Source organism: Dasypus novemcinctus, chromosome 3 (genome assembly GCF_030445035.2).
Source record: "Dasypus novemcinctus isolate mDasNov1 chromosome 3, mDasNov1.1.hap2, whole genome shotgun sequence".
In the NCBI taxonomy this organism is placed as follows: Eukaryota; Metazoa; Chordata; class Mammalia; order Cingulata; family Dasypodidae; genus Dasypus; species Dasypus novemcinctus.
In genome coordinates this window covers 111,223,048-111,246,944 of record NC_080675.1, presented here as the reverse complement: position 1 = coordinate 111,246,944, position 23,897 = coordinate 111,223,048, and the positions used below count along the sequence as shown (strand labels likewise).

At 52.9% G+C, this 23,897-nt stretch overlaps 1 protein-coding gene across 1 annotated transcript; it reads left to right on the top strand.

Annotated features, from left to right (window-relative positions):
* Nucleotides 1-802: 802 nt before the first annotated feature.
* BMF (Bcl2 modifying factor) lies at nucleotides 803-21,883 on the top strand. Its single transcript, XM_058293906.1, is given in 6 exon segments — nucleotides 803-926; nucleotides 1,308-1,346; nucleotides 1,349-1,435; nucleotides 3,606-3,902; nucleotides 5,447-5,607; nucleotides 17,910-21,883. Coding segments are annotated over 6 exon segments (810 nt in total). The 3' UTR covers nucleotides 18,012-21,883.
* Nucleotides 21,884-23,897: the final 2,014 nt, after the last annotated feature.

Sequence of the window (23,897 nt, the reverse complement as noted above, 5' to 3'; positions counted from 1 at the left end):
ACCTAGTCCTGTCACAAAGTAGGTGCTCAATAAACGTTTGTGAGGTAGTCCATAGACCCCTTGCAGAACAGTTGCGTGATACATAGGACGTGTTGCCCTCTCGCCAGCACCAGCACCATCTCTGGATGTTGCCATGAACAGGATGTGTGTCACCTGCCCAGGCAGCTCCTGCGTTCTTGATCCTTCCTCTACTCAGTCAGAGTTCATTTTGCAACTGTCCAAGCCCAGTCAAGAAGAGGACACGAGAACCCCTTTGGAGGTTTGATCCGAATATCACTCGGTAACAGTCAGACACAAGTCCTCCCCTTCCTACGGCTTTGGGACTGGAGTTTTCTTCTGCCCTGTTCCGCAGCCGTGACCGAGAGAGCGCTGGGCCGCCAAGCCGGGATGCAGGGGGACCCTCGCCTCTGAAAGCTCCCCGCCCCCTCCTCCCTTCCTTGTCTGGACCCGACTTAATCACTCAGTCTACTCTCGAGAAAGAGAAGACGAAAGTCACTTTGGCGCTGCCTCAGTCCCCCCACCCCCCCCCCCCCACCCCCCGCTAACAGAAAGGACTCAGGGACTCTCTGGGGCTTCCGGAGCCTGAGTAAGAAAAGCGATCCGCGCGGGCGACGGCGCTTCAGCTGCACTTCTGGCCGGGGTAGGAATTTTGCTCGGCCCCTGGCAATGTTTCCAAGTGCAGGTTCGCACATTCGTGACCGTCCCTGGCAGCCGCCCAGCTCGGGCCTCGGGGCGCCACTCCCCATTGGCCGGCCCTCGGCGTGACGCGCCAGGGGGCGGGGCCTCATCAGCTGTTTGCGGGATGCCCCGAGCGGGCGTATTTTGGAAACAATACCGCGCGGTGCCGAGTGGCCTCCTCCCGCGCCGGCCCGCGCCGGCTGCCGCCGCCTCCCCGCGCCGCGCCGCCCGCCGCCCGCCGCAGCCCGGTGAGCGCCCCGGCGGCAGGGGCCCGGGCGGAGCTGGGTCGCGCCTCCTCGGGGAAGTGGGGCGCGGAGTCGCGCTGCGCGTGGGGGTCCGGGAGGGGCTGGGCTGCGGGCGTCCAGGGTGCCCATGAAGGACGGGCGCTGGGGTGCAGGAACGGGGTGCAATTCCCACACCAGGGCGCGCTGCTCCAAGAGGGAAGGCGAGGGTAGCATTTGGCACCCGGAGAAGTTGGGTCCAGGTGGGCAGGGGATACTGGGGTGCAGCGCAGAGCGGACCTGGGCGTCCCGAGAACGGCCCGGCGTCTGGGTCTACGCCGGGGTCGGGCTGGGAGTTGTGGGGCGTACTGCCTCCCCTCGAAGTCTGAAGGCTCCTCTCCTTAACAGCTGGGCTTTCCCCCTCCTTCCCAATCGAGTCTGGGCGCCAAGCCCCCGAGCGCTCGTCACGCTGGACCCTGGCGCGGAGCCCTGGCATCACGACTCGGAGGCCGAACCTCTCTCCTGGAATCACCCAGGTCTGCGAGTGTGTGTGTTTGTGTGTGTATGTGTATTTGTGTGTGTATGTGTGTGTGTGTTCCCAGTTTCTAGCCACAGCGAGGCTCAGGGTGCCTGGCCGCTGCCTTCTCCTAGGAGGAGGGAGTCTAAGTTCAGAATCCCTTTTAGAGCCCTCTGGCTGGGATGGCTCCAGCGGGCTTTAATTCCACTTGCTAGGAATAAAGCCTTCCGTGGCAGTGCACTCAGGAAATGCCCTCTCCTACCAGTCTGGACATCACCTCTTCAGCTCAGGGAAGAGGGAGGAAAGATCTCTTCTACATTTTATCCCTGCTTAAACTTGAACTTGCCCAGCAGTCCTCCAGAGGCTCCCACGGACTGGAGAGCCACCTGCAGTGCCATGGACAGTGGAAGGGGTCCCTGGGCATGCAGAGCCACACCCTCTAACTGCACCTCCCCCACTGTCCAGCCTAGGCAAGGGCTGAACTTTGGGGCTTTGCTGGAAGGGGGAGGGGAAGGTGACAGACTTCAAAGGGAAAACCAAACAATGACTTCTGCTTGTGGCTGGTCTTTGGAGGGCCCCTTCTTAGGTTGTAGCCATCACTCTGGGATTGTCAGCCTTTAGGGAGGAGGTTGGAGGACAGGAGGAAAGCTGCTGCCAGATGACTGGCGGGACAGCACTTGGTCCACTCAGCAGGAAACTTTGTTTCCTGGTGCTAACGAGCTGGGTTTCCACCCCCTCCACCGCACACCTTTGGGAATCACTATCCTAATATAGTGCCTGCTTTGCCATCCTGGCCAGCTTCTGTGTCCAAGGAAAAAGGCAGAGACAGGACCACAAATAGCTCAGGGACTGGATGGGGTAAAGCGGGGTAGGGGGGCAGGGTGGGGGCAAGCACCTCAGAGAGATTCTGCATTTGAGAGCTAGGATTTCTGAATTTAACCGAGATTCCTTTAGGTACTTCACCAACTCACAGACCATTTGGCTTGTTCTTCAAAGGCAGGAAACTAGGGGACAGAATTCCCAGGGAGCTTTAATTGAGTCTGACAATGACAAACTTGGTCTCTCTGTACTCTTGCTACTACTGGCTCTGGAGCCCTGAGGGGTTCCTGATGTGTGTGTGTGTGTTGAGAGCTAGATTGGGAGCTCAAGATGGTGAGCTTGGTGGCTCCAAGCTCAGACTTCCACGAGCCATCAGGTGGAACAAGAGGAACTTCTTTATCACCAAGAAACTCATATCAACAACCTGAATAGTACAGGCAGTGAGTGAGGTCACAGAGAGGGCTGAATTTCACTTCCTTCTATGAGGCAGGTTGCACCAATCTCAGGTTCAGCACTGGCAGAAATGGTAGGCTGTGGGCACAGGGATTTAAAGTCCTGAAGACTGGTGAGTAAACTGAGTTGGGGGAGTCTGGATACTTTCTCAGGTGCTGGACCCACCTTCTAAATCTAAGACAGCCTGTGTTGGGCAGACATCTCTACTGTGCTCCCGGAAAGAGAGCTGAGAGGGCAGCTGCAATGACTTATTTGGTGGGTCTTTCTCCCCTCTCTCTCAGGACCGCCTTGTACTACACAGCAGAGCCTGTTTGTTGTGTTGCGCAAGCAGGGGGTGGAGCCTTGGGTAGATGGGCTGCAGGGCGGGGCTTAGCAGGTTTGGAGGGAACCTGGCTAGAGAAGAATTGCTGGCTTTTGTTTTTGCTGCTGAGCCTGTAGTTCAGCTCAGACTGAATCAAGAGCTCGGTGGTTACTCCTCAGTGTGTGATTGTGTTTGTATGTGTGTGTGTTGTGAGCATTGTGTGTCCAGCCAGTCAGAAAGGTCACAGCCCCTTTCTGTCCTCCTGCAGCTACTCAAGAAGCCTAGCCTTGTTTGCATTTCCCCAGGTACCATGTGTGCTTGATGCTAACCTTGCAATATTGCTCACAACACTCAGAGTCAAACTTCATGACCAGCCTGGGTCAGGAGAAGAGGCTGAGGAGAGGGTGGCTCTGGGTGGCCCAGGGAAGAAGTATGGAGAGTCCCTGATCACTGAGGCAGTCTGCGTTTTGAGGGTGGGTATCACCCTTGGCAGTACTTTATCACCTGCATAGTATGTCATCTGCACCTGGCTGGGAAGCAGGAAGGGGAGGGGAGTCTTTCCAGGTGTGGCCAGGGTGGGGGCAGCATCCCAGATGCCTCCGTTGCTCACCGACAGGGGAGATGGAGCCACCTCAGTGTGTGGAGGAGCTGGAGGATGATGTTTTCCAGCCAGAGGATGGGGAGCCAGGGACACAGCCTGGGGACTTGCTCTCTGCTGACCTGTTTGCCCAGAGACAGCTGGACTGCCCCCTCAGCCTGCTTCAGCTCTTCCCTCTCACCCACTGCTGTGGCCCTGGGCTCCGACCCACCAGCCAGGAAGACAAGGCCACCCAGACCCTCAGTCCAGCCTCCCCGAGCCAGGGTGTCATGCTGCCTTGTGGGGTGACCGAGGAACCTCAGCGACTCTTTTATGGTGAGTGCTCTTAGCCTCAGGACTTCTCCCATACAGATTGGGGGAAAAGAGGGGACTTCCCCTCCTTAGACCTGCCCTTCGCTATTTCCTTCCCCAAACTGAGCATCAGGGGGTGTTCATTCCTCGACTCTCACCCGTCTGCCTCTCTGCTTGTCATTGCTCCTCACCAGTGCCCTTCAGACCCCGGAAAGGGCAAATGGGCCTGCTCTCCTTTCTGCTCTTTTGTCCCTCGCTGGAGGGCTCCTTGGGCCCACGGTGTCTCCTGGGTCTGAAGAGAGGCTGCCGGGGCCCCAGCTTTTACACCCTGCTCTCCTGGGAGTGGCCCAGCCTGCTGTGCTCTGGTGGGATGTGCCTTCCCTGAAGTGGCTAGTGCCGCCCTGGAGAAGGCTGGGGGATCTGTGACTCACTGTTGACCCTGAAGGGGAAAGCCCAGCCCCTTCTCGGAGGGACGGCTCCTGAAGGCAGAAGGTGGCTTCCATTGTCACTTGGGACTTTCTGTGCTTGGAAGGGGAACTGGAGAAAAAGGCTGGGCCTGTTTGGGCCCATTGCCAGTAGAAAGGTTGTTTCCAAGGCTAAATCAGACAAGACCCCTTAATTTGTGGGTTGAAACGGCTTGTTTTATGAGAAATATGCCCTCCTCTGACTAAAGGGCAGGGATAGACACTCGGGCGTTTTCTTCTTTTAGTATAGCGGCTTAGAGATGGAGGGAAGAGGCTCAGAGGCTGTCTTGCTCAAGTCTGACGGAGCAGAGTTGAGGAGACGCTGCAGTTCTTCCCAGAGGGAGCTGCCCTGTAAGGCAATTCTGACAAAGTACCTCTGGCGGGAGTCTGAGAAGTTGGCTAAGGCACGCTGGTGGGGAAGGTGAGGAGGCGGGAGGAGGCAGGCGGGCTGCAGGCGCCCCTAGCGGCAGGTCTGAGGCCGGCTCGGTAAGTGTGGCATCCTGGTCTAGAGGTCTCGCCTGCAGCTGCCTCCAGAGGAACTTGGATCTGAACCACTTTCTCTCCCAAGTTTTCGCGCCCCTGCCCAGAGCTTCTGGAGCTGAGACCGGCCTCCCTCGGCTGCACTGGAAAAGCGAAGAGACTTTTTTGTCTTCTCTTTCTCTGTCCCTTGCTTTGCCAGAGCCAGGAACTCTTAGACCTGGCCCCAGCTCTTTTCCAGAGAACGGGCTTCAACCTTCAACATGAATAATAAATTATGGCCAAGTGTAGCCTCGTAAATAAGGACAGAAGGTTGGCAAGTTCACCCAAGCATATTACCAGCCTGCCCTTTGCCACGGCTCCGGTGGTGAATGGAGAACTGAAGGGGAAATTGGAATGATTCTCTTCTACTCTCCCAGCATCAACTTTTATACACTTCAGGCAGTTGGCAAGTCAGGCTGTCTGAGCTTGGCCGAGTGCCCTGATGAAGGCAGGCTGGGTTCCTCTCCCTTCGCACACTCAGGTTTACCCTTGGCCCCAAGTTTCCCCCGGGAGAGGCAGGCCGTGGGGAGGACAGGATGGGGCAGTCGTGGAGAATGCTGAGATGTGGGCATTCTGTCTTCGCAGGCAATGCTGGCTACCGGCTCCCTCTCCCTGCCAGTTTCCCCGCAGGCTTGCCGCTTGCGGAGCAGCCCCCTGAAGGGCAGTGGCAACATCGAGCAGAGGTACAGATTGCCCGAAAGCTTCAGTGCATTGCAGACCAGTTCCACCGGCTTCATATGCAGAGGGTAGGCACGGGGGCTGGGGAGGCGAGCGTGCTGGGGACGTTGGGGGGGCAGGACGTTCCTCCATCCTCTTGTCATCTGCTCTCTCTCTCAGGCCTCAAACACAGGGTCCCATGGCCTTGGCTATCATGATTCCTGCAGGCTGGGTGGGTCCCACAGGAGGCCCTCTCTGAGCTGTGAGGTGGTTATCTGTCCACTGTTGGCTCAGACTTCAGAAGAAAAGATGCTGTGTCCCTTCTTAGGAGTGGGATGGCTTTTCTACAGTCTTGCCTGACAGACTGTTCCTCCTGGAGGCGGGTGTTGGGGGATTGTCCCTCCAAGACCTCAAGGGAAGACATTCAGTGTGCTGTAATGAGGCCGGACAGTGGGGGGGGGGGGTTGCCTGGCTGAGGTGCAGTGGGACCTGGGCAACCAGGCAGAGGGATGGGGCCTGAGTGGGGGAAAGTGGTGGAACTGGTTGTAATCTGACACTTTCCAGCTGGGGAGGCCCTTCCCTTGGCCTCGTCTGGGAACTGGGGCCAGGGACTCTGGAGAGTGTACCTCGGAGAGTCTCTCCAGACCGCGGCTGGCCGCTTGGCCGGCAGCCTGGCACCAGCCCCGCCAGGGCGGAGCCTCGCATGTCAGCCGAGCATGTGGCAGAGTCCGTCAACAAAGGCGGCGGCTGGCAGGCTCGTGCTGGAGGAGCCCTCCGTGCCACTGGCTGGAGGCTGCCCTCTCAGCAGCCGCCCCCGTCCTCCAGTCCCTTAACCCTTCCCCTCTGGGCTGGCTTTCTGGGTGGCTGCCAACTCAGGGAGAGGAGCCCAAGGCTGGATCCTGGCTGAGACCTCTGAAGCAAAAGCCCACCACCTGGGTATAAATGCACTCCCTACCTCTGGGACCAGTGTCCCTGGCTCAGCAGGCTGTGTGTCTTGTCTGCCTCTGTCAGGAAATAAAGAGAATAAATAATGCCGCAAGATCTGACAGACCCTGAGGTTAGATGGTAACTTCGGGTGATTGGTGGAGAGTTATTGGTCTCTTGTTGGCTTGACTGAAGGGCCAGGCTAGCAATAGGGGGAAAGAGGAATTGCCTTTGGTTTCCTGAGAACGGGCCATCAGAAGTTAGATACGGTTAGTGCCCTCTGTCAAGGAGTTCCGAGGGAAATCAGAGGCAAAGAAGTGGGGCTGGACCTCATCCTGGTAAGCACTGCCTCGTCCCTTAGTAATGGGAAAGGGATAAAAAGGCAGCCTGGCCGCCTCCTCTGGCCCTGAGCTCCAGTTCCCCTTCCCTTCTTTGATTATTATGTGGAAACTTGGCTTAGAGCTTCCCCTTCAGTCCATGTGTGGACTCACTCTGATTATTGGTGTCATTCTCTTGGCCTCCTTCCTGCCCATTCACTCCACTCAGGCGGTGCAGACCTGTTGCTGAGTCCAGCTCAGAGCTTCCTGTCCGGGGACTGCCGTTGATGGGAGAACACTGGTGGTAGATTTCTAGACCCCTCTCAGCTATCTGGCACTTTTCCATTCACGGTGTATCTGATCTACCTCTCAGTAGTTGTTTTCCAGAATATGTCCCTGATCTGTTGGGAAGCCCTCATAGGCTTGGGAGCAGGCTGGGAGGCCTTCCTGCCTGCTGTGCCCTGGCACAGGACTCGAACACAGCACAGGAGGCTTTCTTCCTGGCCCAGCCCTCAACAGGGCAAGAGGCCCTTTTCCTAAGGCCTGCCCCTGTTTTTTGCTGGTTGGCATCATCTCTCCCAATTTGGGGTTGCCACTTTGAGGGCACGATGTCAAACCATCGGTCTTGCTAGAGGGGGTGCTATTCTTGCAGCTAGAGCCACCCCAGCCAGGGAGAAGAAGGGAAAAAGCCGGCAGAGCCCGAGGAGATATACATGAGTGTCTCCCCTGCCCTTTCCCTCACCCCGCACCCTCCATCCTTCTGTCATCTTCCACCTTCTTCTACCCCACATCCTGTGTCTTCCTCCTCCTCCTGCCCTCCTACCTACCCAGTGAGCCCTTCTAGCCCAAAGAGTGGTCTTTCTCAAATTTTCCTTTACAAAGAGCCAGGCCCAACCTTTGTCTGGAGGCCTCTTGCTTTTAAGCCTCCTCTTTTTTATCGGGGTGGGGGGTGTTGTCTATAAGCAGATGGAGCACTGGCACTTCTTCTGCGACCTTTTGGCAACTGGTTTTAAGAAGGGGGTCATTTTTTGGCATTGGGCTCTTACATAAACTACAGGATAATATTTTGTACCTGGTAAGTACTTTGCCGCTCCTACATGCTTTACTTCCTTTCCCTGGTCCCTTCTCTCATCTTTGCAGTCAAGGAAACTGAGGCACTAGAAAGAAAGTGATTTAGGATTAAGTCTCTGGGTTTCAGATGCAAAGTCAGAAGGCCCAGGTTTGAATACCAACTCTGCCACTTACTAAGCATTGGGAAGTCACTTGACCTCACTGAGCCCATTTCCTCTTCTGTAACTTGGAGCTAATGCCACAGAATTTTATTGTGAAGATTAAGTGAGAAAAAATACCTATGAAAGTTCCTGGCATACAGGAGTTGTTCCTTAATGCTTGCTTCCCTCTATCCGTCCATAATCCTGATTACCTCCTGCATTTGTTCTTGTCGGTTCACAAATGATTTCCCACTCCTCCTTCCAGGCCGATTCTGGAGCAGAGCTGTCTCCCCAAAGCTCCGCTTTACCTGCCATATGCAGGGAAATCTGTGTCCAAGCTGTTCAGTTGTGGGTCTTGGCTCCCTGCAGGCCCCTTTTGTATCCATTTCTCCACACAGAATGATGGTCATTCCCATTATTGTGGGCTGAGTTTCAAGAGCAACTCAAGAAGCAGTGAGAAAATTGAAGAGGCCTGTCCATCTCCTTTCTCCTTAGAGATCTGGGAGTGTCTCAAGGCCAGACAGTGGCCACTGGTCTGTGAGTTCTGTAGGGTGTGTGAGCCCTCCCACCTTTTGTCTCTGGCTATGGACCTCAGTTATTCTTCCTCTGCACCAGAGGAAACCTCCTCCCTCTGAGAGGGAGGCGTGTGATAATGGGGCTGTACGTTGTAGGTTGGCCTTATAGCAAATTGAGTATCTCAACATGATCCCAGACACAAGAGGGTTCCAAATTGCCCGGGATGTCAATTTCTGCAGCCAGAGCTCTCTAGCCAGATTTCTGCAGAAGCATTGCTGAGTGGAGCTTTTGCCTGGTTGCCCAAGTGATCAGTTCAGGGTGGTTGCTCTGGACGGACAGGCAAGGAGCTGGAGGCAGAAGATCAGAGCCAGTGAGATGCTCTCTGTCAGCTCTTTGGATCTCCAAAACAGCAAGAAGTGAAAGTCTTTCCAGATCTCGTTGCACTTCCCACCCTTCCTTCGGTTGGCTCAGGAGTAGATGATTTCCCTCTTTGCTCCTCTGTGGGTTGACAGGCTGCAGGAGCTACCCCCCGGGATATGCTGACTGTGCCTTACTTTGGACAGGCTCTGTGAGGGTGGTGCCTGGTGTTTCCCTGTTGGTCCAACGTCTGCAGGAAGGAGGAAATGGGAATTTGCCTCCTAACCGTGCTCACAAGGCCATTCTCCCTTTTGTGGTCTCCCCCGGCATGGCCGTAAGGAGGGGCACTAGCTAGTGTCCCCTCCCTTGGGAAGGTCTCCCATTCCAGTGGCACCCTCTTGAAACTTGTGGAGGTATTTCCGGGAAGCTTTAAGAAGCCAAGAACGCTCAAAAAAGTAGCTACCGTAGAGATCTGAGTGAGTGAAGCTACAATACGGTTAGAATTTTCCGTGTTGGATATGGCTTTTTCACTTGGGCCATTGGAATAGCTCCATTCAGAACAATCAGATTGGGAAATTCCCTCAATAGTAATTAGACTTTTTTGGAAAATGAAACCTGAAAAAAAATTGCAGCCAGTCAGTTTAAATAATTTTTCATTGCAATTTCATTGAAAGGATCCTGGGCTTAGAGGCAGATCTGTGTTAAAGTCCCAGCTCCGCCACTTGTACTGTTCATGCGCATAGCAATTAGTCTCTCTGAGACTCAGTTTCGGATACTTACCTTGCAGAGTTGATGTGAAAGCCCTTTGTAAATTGTAGTCCATATAACTATTAAGGTATGGACATTTTCACACTTTTGAAAATGTGTTAAAAGATGACTTTAGGGTTTCGCTTGGACCTGGCTTTGTTGTTCTTGGGGAGCTCTTTTGGAAGCCACATCCTAGTTGGTGTTTGTTTGGTTTATTAACTCGCAGTTTTTCTGCCCAGCAGCCTGGATCCTTTGTTCAGGGAACCCCTGACTGCTTCCTGGCCTTGGGGATGCTCTTATTTGTTGGTGAATGGTTTTCTGAAACGCCAACGGTGGCTAATGAGGTTGGTTGTTCGGACACTAGTTGAGGCCCGCTGGGTAGGGGCCCGAGAGACCAGCTGGGTAGGGCCCCTCGGGAGCCAGCCTCTGTCCCTGGAGTGGGAGGGCCATCTAGGACAGTGCCAGGGGGAAAGTGAGGTGGGGGAGGGGCTGTCGAGAGAGGGTGTGCGTGAGAGCTGGCGCTGGGGCCGGGGCCGGGGGCCCTGTGTTTGCTCTGTGGCTGGCTCTGTTTATATCGCTCGCTATATTTAGCCTCTGAGTCATCAGCGTGGCTGACGAGAGGCCGAGTTCCCCACACACTCTGCACCTGACTACTCTGTCTTCCAGGAGAAGGGCCTTGTACTTCTGGACAGTTCATTCCCTCCCCACCGAGGCAGGCCTTGGGGAGGGGAGTTAGTATTTGAGTTGTTGTTTTTCTAGGGGACAGATGGGGAGAGAGGGGCTGGGATGGCACTAAGAGAGAAGGATACAGAAGAGTGTGTGTTTTGCCTTTCATCCACATCTGGCAGCCCAGGGGCACGTCTGTGACCAGAACAAGAACAGCCAGTCTGTGTGTTGAGGGGGAGGGTTCGAACCGTCTTCCTTGGCCGCGTTGCCTTGTCCTGTCCAGGAAACTGGCTCCAGGAGGGTCAAGAGCAGCCAGCTGCGAAGGCCTTTGGAACCACAGTGGACCTGCCCGGGCATGCCCTCCTCCCACCCCTCTGACCAGGCCCCCACCACTGCGCTTTCCTGTGCTCTTGAGAAGTTGACGTGAGTCTGATGGAGCTGTTCTCTGACTGAGGGAGATGGAAACACCTAACAGTCCTGGAGGAAACTGGGCAAGGACCTCGGTTTCCTACGTCTAGGTCATGGAGGTGCAGAGAGCCGGTGGTGAGTGAGACTCTGGGGGCATTGGTGGACGAGGACAGCCCCCAAAGAGCCTCGGTGGCTGGAACCAGTGGCCTTTGGTTGTGCTGGAGGAAGGCCTGCTGTCTTCCACGGAGAACCCCTGGCCCCAGGCTGCTGTTTCTTCCTTGGAGAAGTGAGTGCCATCACCATGGTGACAGCCAGTGGCTTCACTGTCCTGTCAGCACTGCTCGCTGGGCTGCGGAAGTTCTTGGCAGAGTATTTTTTTTCCCTTTTCTGTTTTGCCATGCCACTCGCTCGCTTGCTCGCTGCCGGTCCTCTGGGTCAGAGGCTGTCTGGGGCAGCCTACCTGTTGGCCCAAGGGGCCACCCTGTGGGTTTCAGCATCCCTGGAATTCTGAGCCCAGCTCTCTGAGGCTGCCGTGGCCTGTCTCAGAGTGGGAAGGCAAGGATTTCCCCAGGACTCCAGGAGCCTGCTGGGAAGAGGGTGCTCCTGGGGTGGGCCCCGGGAGCAGAGTGTTGAGGAAAGTCTCAGCGGAGGGGGTGGGCACTGATTATGCACCTAAGGTTAGAGTGAGTGGGCCCGTAGGCCCCCTGCTTATGTATGTTTTTCTCATTTAATCATGGTAAGCATGTCTTTCTAGGCCCCATTATACCTATTTGGTAGGAAACTGAGGCTCAGACAAATGAGATAAAATGTCCAAGGTGTACTGTAAATGTCTGAGCAGGAGTTACACAGATTTAATTAATTCTAAAACCAGGGTCTCCCCACTACCCCATACCTGCTCCTCAGCAAGCACACCCCAGAAAGTAAAAATACAGTCGTTCTCCCATTCATCACCCTGACCCTGTTCTGCCTCATATAATACTTAGTTTTGTGGTCTTACTTTTCTCTCCATTAGAATGTAGAATAATTGAAAACCAGACTTACACCTTAATAATCTCTGCATCCCTTATTACTCAGTTGGGTCCTTGGTAAAAACTTGCTGAATTGAACAAAAGCATCTTCCAGACTTCTTTCAAGTGGGATTTTCTTGAAGTCTCTCTTATGTCAGTGTTTCTATTCTCAACAGAAAGGCACTTTCTTCATCTTGGCTTGGGTAGATTTAGAGTATGAAGGAGAAAGAGGTAGGAAAAACGTCACCTTGTAGAGTGCATACCTCCCTGTAAACTAGGGCACATGCAGTTCTGTATATTAAAGAAAGTGAGTATGATCTCAGGACATGGTCTGAAGTTATAATTTCAGGCCAGGTTTAGGTTTGTTTCCATCTGCTCTTCAGTTTGCTCCAACTGAGAAAGATTTATTTTTTTTCTGGTCCACAGCATCCTTACTAAATAGTTAATGATCTGGAAACAGTGGCTTTAAACATACTAATAGGGAGCAGTGCCATGATGATTCTCGTGGAAAAGTTAATACTGTTTTCAAGACGTGAATAAACACACCATAATATTTTAGTCAAGGGTTGAAATACTGAGAGTCATCCCCCGCACCCCCCAACCAACTTGCTTGGGGTGAGTTTTCTAAGCCTTTGCTTCCCCATTGTAAAGCATTGTACAGACGTGAAGACCTACCCTCCCCAGGTCTTTGTTAGGATCAAATGAGAAGATAGGGGCCTTTCTAAAGCATGAAGGGCTGTGTGTTCTGAGTATATTATAAATTATCTGTTTGGTTTGCATTTCATGTGGCAGGTTCTTTTAAAGCAGGGCACAGCATAGCTTTGCTTCTTTTTCTAATTCTTTGGGGGTGAATTAGTTCTTGCTGGAGCATCTGGAACACTGGTGACATACAAAGCCCCCAGAGGGTGTGAATTGGATCCGAAGGGGCTGAGGCAGAGGGAGATTCTTATCTAGGAGGGCAGGGAACACTCTTTGTGCTTGGGGCAGAGGCCATGTGGGATGAAACAGAGTTTGATTTGTGTAATCCAACCTTGTCAGACACCACAGCCAGCTCTTTTAAAAAAAAAAAAAAAGCCTTTTACTAGTTGGGTCTCTCTCTAGGCAAGAGGCTGATACTATCACATAAAGTAAATCTTTAGACCTGGCTAGACATCAGTTGTTGCTGGCCTCAGACAAATAGGTTATCGTGCAAAGCTGACTTTTCTGTAGTCAGTCCACTGTGCACTTGTTGAATACCTACTGTGTGCCCCTGTGTGTTCCCTGTTATACAGGATGAATGGTCGTCCATTCAGTCTCAGTGCCTCGCACACAGCAGGGGTGATTTCAACACTAGGCTCCTAACTGCCTTCCTTCCCTGGTCACAGCAAGAAAGTGAGACGTGAGGCGAAGAAAAACCGTAGGTCTCTAAAGCTCTGCTCCCTTAACTGAGGAAAACACTTCTTTCTACCATTTTAGGGCCTCTTTCCTTGGGGCATTCACCTATATTCCTTCCCTACCCTCTAGACTCTGAGTTTGAGGGTTCTGGTATAGGTAAATTCCTTCTGGCCTCCCCTGTAACCCAGTCCCCATCTCTGAGGGTACCCCAACCATGAATTTTGGGAACCCTCAGTCTTGGTGAGGGATGCTGGATCGGAGGCTGGAAGAGCGGGACCTTGCTCCCTTGTGTTCCCCTCACTGATTTTAGGTGATGTGCTGGGCGCTGTGCCAGGGGCCTGAGTGTCTGAGGGCAGGCACACTCTTTCCTGGTTTCCCTTCCTTCTGAGAACCTTTCCCCCACCCCAACCCCTCCTGGAAGGATCCATATTCTCTGGTGTAGTGGCGTCTTTGTGTACTTCATCTCATTCAGCGAACGTTGATTTCCTTCCTCCTCACTGTTTCTCTCACTGGCCTCCCTTCAAGTCCTTTTTTCATTCCTTTTTAGTCAGCCTTTTTGTTTAATAAAATTTAATTTATTGTTGTTTCTCATAATCGGGGCATTCTTTGATTTCTTGGTCTGAGGCAGCTTGGTTTCCTTCTGGTAAAGGACCTTTGGAGGCTGCTCTGGGGTAGGAGAAGGCAAGGTAGAATATGTATGGCCCCTGTGCATGCCCAGAGACAGGACTGAGGGGCTTGTAGATGGATCCGTAGGCCCTGCTCTGGCTGGTCTTACAGCTGCTGCAGCAGCCACTTGAACTGTGGCAAGCCAGCCCGTTCCCCAGGCCTACACAGGCCCAGTGCCAGGCTGACAGTATTCCGTTGCTGGAGCTCTGATTTGTAATCCTGAAGGTAATTGTGGATGCCAAACTCTGAATCATCAAACTTTAGGGTTGGAAAGCTCCTCGGTGGGTTCCAAATGCCTGTCTGTGGTCTGGCTGCCATAGAGCCACCTGGGCAGGTTTTACCTTTGGCTTGACCACTAGGATAAATCATTACTTTGGTGGGAAGAGATTGAAAGGCACTGAAGAAAACACCAAATCATTAAATGTTTTCTCCTAGGCTATATATAGGATTATGAGTGATTTCATTTTTCTCTGCTGTCATATCTTATGTTTTCCATTTTTCTATCATTAACATGTATCACTTTCATGATTAGAATAATATATGGGAACCTCTTGTTTTTTAATGTAACGTTTTGTGTGATCTATTAACTTAAAAAAAGATAATTTTAAAAGTACAATAAATGCAATTTCCAAATTTTTAAAAAGATGTTGCCCAGGAGCTTGTTCAAAATACAAATTCCTGGGCCATATCCACTGGAGGTTCTGACCAAATTAGTATTGGTGAAGCCTGAGGACTCTGTATTTACAGCAGGAATTCACTTGATTTGATGACATGGTCAGGTTTGTAAACCCTGATTGAATGCTAACAGCCTCATTTTACTGATGAAAGTGAGGACTACAGTCAGGTTGGTGGGAGATCCCAGCCTACAGCCAGGTCCTCTGACTCCTAGCCCAGGGTCCATCCACCACCCAAAGTGCCTTCGTTTCTGAGTCATGGGCCCTGTGGACTCTCACAGGCAGAGGCTGAACCTGGATGCTTCCCAAGGTCTGCCTCTGTGCCCTGCCTCCTGCCCTCAGGCCAGGTGAGAAGGGGGGACTTGGTCTACTCCTTTTTAGGAGTCTGGCTCTTCCTGTCCTCCTCCTAAGTTGATGATTCTTTGCCTGTTCCTACGCATTCTGCTCGTTAGTTGTTTCCATGCCACAGTGCACACTGTTGTGGGTAAAGCCAACTTCTGCCAGCAGAGATTGGAGCTGAGATTTAGGTTAGAGCTGGAAGGTTCCTGGGGCATTTTCTATTCCAGGCCTCTAATTTTTAGTTGAGGAACCTTAACCTTGAGGTGGGAGATGATTTTTTTTTTCAAGGTCACATGCAAATTCAGGGTAGAACCAAGATTAGAACCTGGGTCTTAGAGCTCTAGTACTAATGCCTTGAGCCTAGTAGCTGACCTGCAGCCACCCTTGGGAGCTGTTCTGGGAGGTGCATGTTCGAGAATGGCTGTGATACAGCAGAAAAGGGGCATTTAGGCCTCAACCTGCTGGCCTGACTCCCAGCAAAACCTTGGCCTTCCTGTCTGACGCACTTTCTGGCCACAGCTGCTTCTGGGTCTTCTAACAACCCACATGGTGGGGCTGAGGGAGCTACCTTGCCTCATCCTCAGAGATCTCAGGGTCCAGGAAGTTACTTAGGTAGCAGGTGGCCTCCCTTAGAGGAATGGGGGAAACTGAGGCATATAGAGATGAACTCCACCCATGCCCCAAATCATCAATCTTGTGACCCTTCCTCCTTGGTCTTTGGGCTGTTTTGAGATGCTTTGCTCCTGCCTCATTGAAGGGGAGGATAGAGGACCTGCTTTGGTGTAAAGATGGATGGTGGCTTAGTGGTACTGGGTAGATGCTGCTCTAGAGCCTGATGGTCCAAGCACAAATCCAGTCCCGGCTCTGTGACCCGGTCACCTAATTTCTGTTTCCTCTTCTGTAAAATGGGGATGATAAGAATAAACACCTACCTCATAGGGTTTGCTGAGAGGACCAGAGGAGTTTAATGTAAAAGGCTGTGTACCTCCCACTAAACCAGGGGTTCTTAACCTTTTTTGTTCCACGTTCCCCGTTGCCAGTCAGGTGAAAACCACACATCCCTTACTAAGTTCCCGGGTCTGTGTATTATTTAATAAATATATCACACCTGCACCAACATGTCCCCACAAGAATGTTTTTTTAAACAATTTCAGTTCAAGGTCACCGGCCCCTGCGCTCCACCATGCCTCAGGATCACCCTGCTATATTGCCCATTCGGATCCAGTAGGTCTGCGTTTCTAACGAGCTCCCAAACAGAGGGCGCGGCTGCTGATCCAGGGACCGCACTTTGAGAAGTGAGGATGTGGCGCACACAGAGCCTGGCCCGCTCAATGGTGCTGTTGTATCCCCGATTGTTATTGTTACTTGACCTTTCCAAACAGGCACCTGAGGAGACTCCAGATTCCAGCAGCCTGGCCTCTCCTGGGAGCAGGCTTTTCCTGGATTCCCCTTCTGCTCCACCACGTGACCTTTGCACCTGCCCTGGGCCGCAGCTGGGGGAGTGGGAGGAGGCGGAGGGCCTACCCAGCTACTGCAGCCTGCTGTCTTCAGGTTTGCAGCTGAGTCCATTTTCATGCTGCTTTACTCTAACCAGATTTTGTTAAGCCGGGTGTGTTTCCTCTTTTTACTCATCTTTGTTTACAAAACACGGGGAAGCCATCAGTCTCCCCAGCGGCAGGCTGCCAGGCCTCCTTCTGTGGCACACTCCTCTTGGCCTTCCCCTCCTGGCTGTAGCGGTGCCTCCAACTTTCTGGGTTGCTTTCCTGTCCCCCCTTCCTCAGGAGAAAAGAGGAAAGTGACTGCCACGGGTGCAGAGCATTCTGTGTTGATGGGGTTGTGAGGGCCCAAAGGTGAGCCTCTGCATGGCCTGAAGCAGGGCCCCGGGGACCCTGCAACCTGCATGGTGGCCTGGGGAAGGGCCAGGGAGGCTGGCAGCCCGACGGAGCCACGACGCTCTGGGAGTCCAGGAAACCCGGGCTCACCTTCCTGTCCTGCCACTGACTTTCTCCTGCTCCCATCTGGCTGGGAGTTGCCTGGTGCGGGCCAGTGCTGTGGTTAAGGACAGCCTGAGGGTGGGAGCGGGCTCTGGCCCCGCCCAGAGACTTCACAGGAACTTTCCTGTGGGCCACGCTGCTGAAGGCTCCCCTCTGCTCACTAGGTTTTCCTTCCCCTGCCTGCTAAGGATCTGGTGGAGGGGGCCCCAGTCCCATCCTCCTGCCCTGGCAGACAAAGAGACAAAAGAGCTGCCTCTTCCAGCCGTGGGGTGATTGGAGCCCCTTCCAAGATCCTCCCCAATCCCTCTGGACCTCTGTTGGCCCCTGTGAAAGGGTACCTGTGTGGGTGTCTCACTGGCCGCAGTCCTGCCAGCCACCGACCCCTGACCTTTGCCCCCAGCTTCCCTGCCTGACAGTAGGACCTGGGATAACCTCCGGAGCGTAGTGTGCATTCTTTGTTTTTGTTTTCAAGTATGTTCTTGCTTAACGTTTAATTGGCTCCAGTCGGTAGGAAAGCGCTCCAAGAGGGATTATTTATGGCTTACTGTCAAGAGCAGCTATAAAAAGGGCAGCACTGAGCTGGAGATGCTGGGAAAGGAGAGGGGGCGGGTGCACAAGTGTGTGTGTGTGTATGCGTGTGCGTGCGTGCGCGCGCGCGTGTTTGCACTGGATGAAATCAGATTTTGCTGCCTCAGCAGTGTGGTTTAAATTGAAGATTAACCCTTTGACCTTCACAGTGTCAAATCACTTGCAGATGGAGGCTCCCCCCTCCTCTTCCCCCTTGTTCTCTGTGTTACTTTGGAGTGGGGGGAGAGCGGGGGGCACTTCTCTTTCTTTCTGAAGAAAGTTTGTTGTTCATGCAGCTGAGGTTTGAGGGGCTCAGGAGCCAATCTGATTAAAAGCAGCACTTGGCTAAACTCTGGAAAATCCTGCAAGCAGGGGAAAAAGTTTAATCCTCTTGTGCGCAGTGCATAAAGAGCCTGGTCTTTTCTTTTTAATGTTAGAACTGCAATTGTTTTTTGAGAACTCAACTTTCTCCTCCTCCTCCCCACTTCTCTGTCCCCCCTCCATCGCCCCCACCCCACCCCTGGTTTTCTGTACTGATAGGATTAAAGTGCTATGGATCTGAACTTTTATTGGGCGCGATAAGGAGTTGTGTTTGGGAGTTACACTGGTGTTTTTCCCTTTCAGCACCAGCAGAACCGAAATCGCGTGTGGTGGCAGATCCTCCTCTTCCTACACCACCTGGCCCTGAACGGGGAAGAGAACAGGAATGGGGCAGGTCCTAGGTGAGGGTGCGCTGCCTTCTTCGCATGGGGCATCAGGAGTACGATCTGGAAAAGCAAGGACGTCGGAGGCAACTGGCACTGTGGCTCATGAAGTCATTTTTTGTTAGTGTTTTATGTTTTGATTTTTAACATTTCTCTCTGTGTATACGTAAGACATACCCATATGGGACCTTCTTTCCCCATTCAGGGCCTCGACCAGGAATGGGGGGGCCTTTGTCAAACACTGTTGAAGGGAAGGCTGATGTGTCTATGACTGTGGAACCTCCCAAGGCCTCTGACCAGTTGCCGAAGATGACCAGTTAGTGATGTTCTCCCGGGAGCGGACTGTAGCTTTTCCCCAGGAACTCGGTTATGAAAAAGGAGACTGGCTTAGACTCCCAATTCCATCAAACCTATGGGCCTTCCACTGCAGATGGAGGTCCTGATCTCGATGGTGACACTGCTTTACCCACCAGGACCTTGGCCAGGGACTTTCCAGCTGAGCATGGCAGCTTTGCTAGGCCAGGAAGCCCGCACCACGCCTGGGCTCTGATTTGGCCCCAGCCAGTGCCCACCCCAAGGGCTCAGGGATTCTTGTCAGACCCTGTCATCTCCAACAGACCTCAGGGAGGGTTGGGTTTCTCCAAGGACCCCTCAAACATGCCACAGAGTAACCCAAACTTCTGGGTAAGCCTCAAATCTGACCTGGTCCCACTTGGAGGTCCCAGGATTGGTACTGAGGTTCAGAGTCACTGTCTCTGGCTAGCTAGGATCAGCTGGGTGTCGACCGTGGATGAACTGAATAGCCAGCCAGTGCATGGTAGCAAGCAGCTTGTGCCTTTGTCAGCTCCCTCTAAAAGACTCAGCCACCAGATTGCACTTCACCCCCAGCACCAGAACTGTAGGGCATAAAGGGACAGGTCTGCAGTGGGGCTGGAAATGTGGTGGCCATCCCACCTGTAAGAGTCAGCCGTAGAGGAGCCCAGACCCCTCGGTTTGCTTGGAAACAATGTACCTCCTCCTCTTTACCCCCGTTCCTTTACACATAGTGGGATATAGGAAGAAGCCAAGGCAGTGACTTTGTGAGCTGAAAGGTGTCTTTTAGACTAACAGTGATTACATATGGAGCCATCAAAGGTGGGGACACGTTTCCTATCTTTCTCCAGCTAGCCTAGGAGGATGTGCTGTGGAACACTGCAGGATCAAGCTGCCTCTGAACTTCTCCCTTCTCTCCCTGTTGTGGCACTAATGGAGAGAATTTAAAGCAGCCGGTCTGGCATCTCCAATAGCAGACTTGTCTGAATAGACACAGGGAATCAGTTAACCAGACATCTGGACTTATATAATTTTTGCATATCTAAGACAAGACAACATTGGTGCTAAAGATAAAGCAAGGTCCAAAGAAAAGGTGGCTTTCCTGGGCAGAGAAGGGTGAGGGGTCGGGGGTGGATGTTGGCTACCCAATGAAACTAGAGGAGGAGACCAAAATGGATTCTCAAGTCTAAACAAGCCCAAGCTCCTCGATTCTGCAGAGTGGAGGTCTTAAGTGCTGTTGAAGGAGGAATTCATCTTCTGGATGTACAGTTGGTCGGGTCATTCACTGCACAAGGGCACCTGCAGAGGGAGCTTGTGCGGGCTGAAACCCAGCCTGTGCGCTGCCCACCAAGCTGTGTGCCCTTGAATGGGCTGTGTCTGCCCAGAGGAGGGGATGCTTTTTCCTAATTTGCACAAAGGTGCCACATGGGCTCACAGAGTCTCTGAGGAGGACCTCAAACTCGGCCTAGGTCTTTGTTTTGCTTTGCTTGGATATTCTGGAGGTATTACCTCTTATTGGCCAGAAATATATTCTCAGGGTGTGTACCATGGTTTGTCTGCTAAGAAGGTGGGTTCTGGCTTCCAGAAGCGGGAACCTAGGGAACAGGCAAGAGGACTGGCTCTGGGACACGCTGACCATTGTGAAATCCAGCCTTCCCTGTGTGTCCTCAGACCATTTCATGATGTGTGTAGGGAATGTATTTTTTCCCTTCTCCTGGACCAAGACAGGCTGTTGGTGTATGCTGGGTAGCACATGGAAGAAAAAACAGGATTATTTATACTGGCCAGTTTTAACGCTTTTTGCAGACTTTCCCCCTGAGCTGAGAGGGCATTTGAAGTAGGCCTTGGTGCTGAGGCAAAGCCATTAGCTTCAGAGACCTAGCCAGACCCCGGCTGGACGCCCTGTGGCCTATCCTGAGAACTGAGTTCAGTTTGGCAAGCCCACCTGACCACCCAGCCTGGGGCCAGGGGGAGAGCTGTCGGTCCGACTGCACTGTCCCCTTGTAAGGAGAGGCCAGGAACTCACTCAGTATCCTTAGGCAAGCCAGGGCAAAATCTAACACCCCCCTGCAGACACCCCACCACCCCTACAGAGAGAAAGAAGAGAAAATCAGCCCTGAGTTAACTGGCAGAGTGGCCCGGGGAGGGGGAGAGAGTCCCCCTGGCTGGCTGTTTTTAATTGGCCTGTAGACCTAGACTGGCCCCTTTCCCCTCTGCCTGGTGAGGAGTCCCCAGCATTCCTCAAGTCCAGCCTCAGGAGACCAGCCCCTCCCCCGAGCCCCCCCTCCCCCCCAGGAGCCCAGCTGTCTCCGGAGGGGGTGGGGAGTCAGGTTTAGAGGGAGGGAGTGTCTGACCTGGGTTCTGACCTGTAACCAGCTGTAGACTTGTGGGGCTTCTGTGGCCTGCTGGGGTGGGAGAGGGACTGAAAATCTCCCTTCTCTGGAGAAATGCCCTGGAGGCAGGGAGGCCTGAGAGCGACATCAAAACAGCCCTTCCAATACAGAACCCCAGAGCAGGGATTTCTAGAAGCCGGTAATCAGATGGGGGGAGGGCACCACCCCCAGGCCCACCTCTCCTGCCCCCTCGAGGTGGGAGGAGAGCCCCGCCTGGCCTCAGGCCTGTTTCAAAGCCTGGGTGGCTGGAGAGTTGCCCCTGGGTCTTCTTGCCTTGCTCAGTCAGAGGTGGAAAAAGATCACCTCTCAGTGACCTTCCCGAGCCCCTAGGGAAGTGTGGCAGCGTCCCGAGCTATGCAGCTGCTCGGAGCCCAGTGGCCCTCCATGCCCCGCAGGTGCTCCGGCCTGGGCCTGGCGGGTGGGGGTGTTTGGGTTTGAAGCCTCCTGGGAAAGGCGTGGGGAAGCCACAGCCACAGGGACTGTCCTGCTCAGCCAGGGGCGCCTGCTCCAGGAAAGGAGAGCTTGTCTCTTCAGGAGCCCTGCTGGGGCGGCAGCAGAGGCTGGACGCCCTGGGTCTCCCAGGTGCCGGGGGCTGCCTGTGAATCAGTGCTGCGCTGGCGGAACTGGCAGAGTCCCTCCATGTATAGCTGAGACCCTTGGTGGGAGGCCAACCTGGCCTGACTCATTCCAGGAAGGGGTTAACCATGTCGGCCTGGGAAGCCTCTGGGGTGCCCTTGAGATGGGTGGCCTTAGAGCTGGTGGGGACTTCTAGGCTTTAGAGAACAGCAAAGAAAGTTCAGCTCTTCTTTGGGTGTGCCATGGTCCAGAGCCGAAGGTGCTCCAAGCTCCTGGGCCCACCCTGCCCCGTCTCTGTAGGTGGCCAGTGCCTCTCCCTGCTCTACAAGTGTTGCCCAGGGGTCTGCCCGACCCCCGGCCGTCCAGGTGCTGTCCAGGGGGAGACCCAGTGAGAATGTAGCATTGTGTTCATCCCCAGGTTAGTTGCCCTGGAGTCTCTGGACTCTGCCTCTGGGAGAGGGACAAGGAAAAAGAGGGAGGGGAATGGGGACCCCTTTTTTTGTAACCTGTACAGAGTATTTGGCTTTATATTCTTCACATGCATATATGTGTATGTGTGTATCTTTTCCCCTGTCAACTGGTACAATTTTTAATAAAAACCATTTAAAGCAAAGCTGGTCTGTCTTTTCCAAGGTGTAAAAACGCAAGGGAGGGAAGTGGATGTGGCTCAAGCAGTTGGGTGCCCACCTACCACAGGGAAGGTCTCTCGTTTGGTTCTTGGTGCCTCCCAGAGAAGACAAGCAGGATAGCGAGCTGGTGCAATGGGTTGGTGCAGCGAGCTGACACAACAAGATGACACCATGAAATAATGCAATGAAGAAACACAGACACAATAAGCAGGGAGCAGAGGTGGCTCAAGAGATCGGGTGCCTCCCTTCCACATGGTTCCCAGTGCCTCCTAAAAAGAAGATGAACAGACACAGCGCACACAACGAACGGACAGAGAGCAGACAGTGAGCACAAACAATGAGGGGGGGTGGATAAATAAATTTTTTTCTAAATGCAAGGGAATCAGAGAATTAAAGACTCCTAACTTCTCAGCTGCCTTCCCTAGTTATCCTGGAGACCTCCTGGCCTTGTCAGGACTTCCTTTCCCCTCTTGGAGTTGAGAACAATGATTCTGACTACACAATAAGCAGCAGAGCAGAGGCCCCTTGGGGCATAGAGTCAGACTTGGATTTGGAGCCCTGCTCCAGCCTCCACCAGCTGAATGTTCTTGGGCAAGTTAGGAAACCTCTCTGAGCCTTCAGTTCTTTCATGTGTAAAATATAGCTATGCCTGTCTCACAGGATTAAAGGAAATATGTACAAAGGACAAGGCCACTCACTGCTGGCACTTGGTAATGGCCCCTCAGTGACGCAAAGGGCTCAGAGCAGCTCCTCTCCCCTATACCTCCACCCTGCAGTCAAACTGGGGTTTGGTTTCTTTACAGAGGTAGCACCTCAGGAAGCATGCTGGCTGTAGGAGGACTTCCTGGCTTCTTTGTGAATTAACAATTTGTCTGACTCAAAAGGGCAATTTAAAGCTCTTGACAAGGGTTCTGAAGATGACTCCTGGTCCCATCAGCCATAAGGCCTGAGTGTAAAGGCTAATTAGCCTTGCCTGTGCCAGGCCCTGCGTGATTCAGGAAGTCTGCTGCACGCCTGGGCCAGCTCGGGCTCTCTTGTCTACACTAGGACAGAGCTGGCACTTGGAGCTCCATTGACTCATCTAGGCCAACCTCTTCATTTTACAGATGAGTAAACTGAGGCCCAGAAAGGGAGGTTAATTTTCGATTTGGGTTATTTAAATAGCTGAGTCAGTCTGAGAGGGGTTCACTCATCCATCTGTGTTTCCATTTGGAAATTGCTATGCTCGTGCCCAGATCTGCAGGGCAGCCAAAAAGTTGTCTATTTTTAATGCCAAATAACTGCCTCTTCCCCTGTAAAACATGGCACTTCTAACCACTCTATATTTGGATAGAGAAGTTTATTTTTACTGGAGTGTGGTAGAAGTGGGGCCTGGTGCCATGTCTGGATGTTATTCTACATTTCACAGACCGGGTTGCAGTTGAGCCCATTAAGCAGTTCTGTGAAGTCCGTAAGGAATTAGTGGATGACTGGTAATAGTCATACCTTTCTCTCCAGTCATCTACCCCTACCTTGGGTAAGGCTGCACCCACTTGCTCAGGCTATAAAACCCAGCAGCTCACCCTTGGACCCTTCTGACTTGGAAATGTCTCCTGTACATCTCTCTTTGCTGCACTGCCTGAATGTAGTTCCTTTTGCCCGGGTAACTCAGAGCCTCCTAACTTCCATGGTGCCTTCTCTGCTGCCAGGGGACCTTTCTAAAGGACAGAAGCTGACTGTCACTAACTGGCTGAATGATAATGGGCAAGAAAGTGACTTTGCCTTTCTGGTCCTTGGTGTTCTCATCTGTAAAACAGGATAGGTTCAGACCACATATATGTGGCCTGTCTGGATTTTACTCAGCAGTTTCTTTGTTGGGTCTTGAACTCTTTGAAAGAAAACTACAGCTCCTTCTCTCAGGAAAAGGCACATAATATGCCTACACTTGAGAGTTTTTAAAAATTAAGATCTCTGGCAATTCACTGAGTCTCTTGATCTGTCACTTGGTCCCCAGGTTTA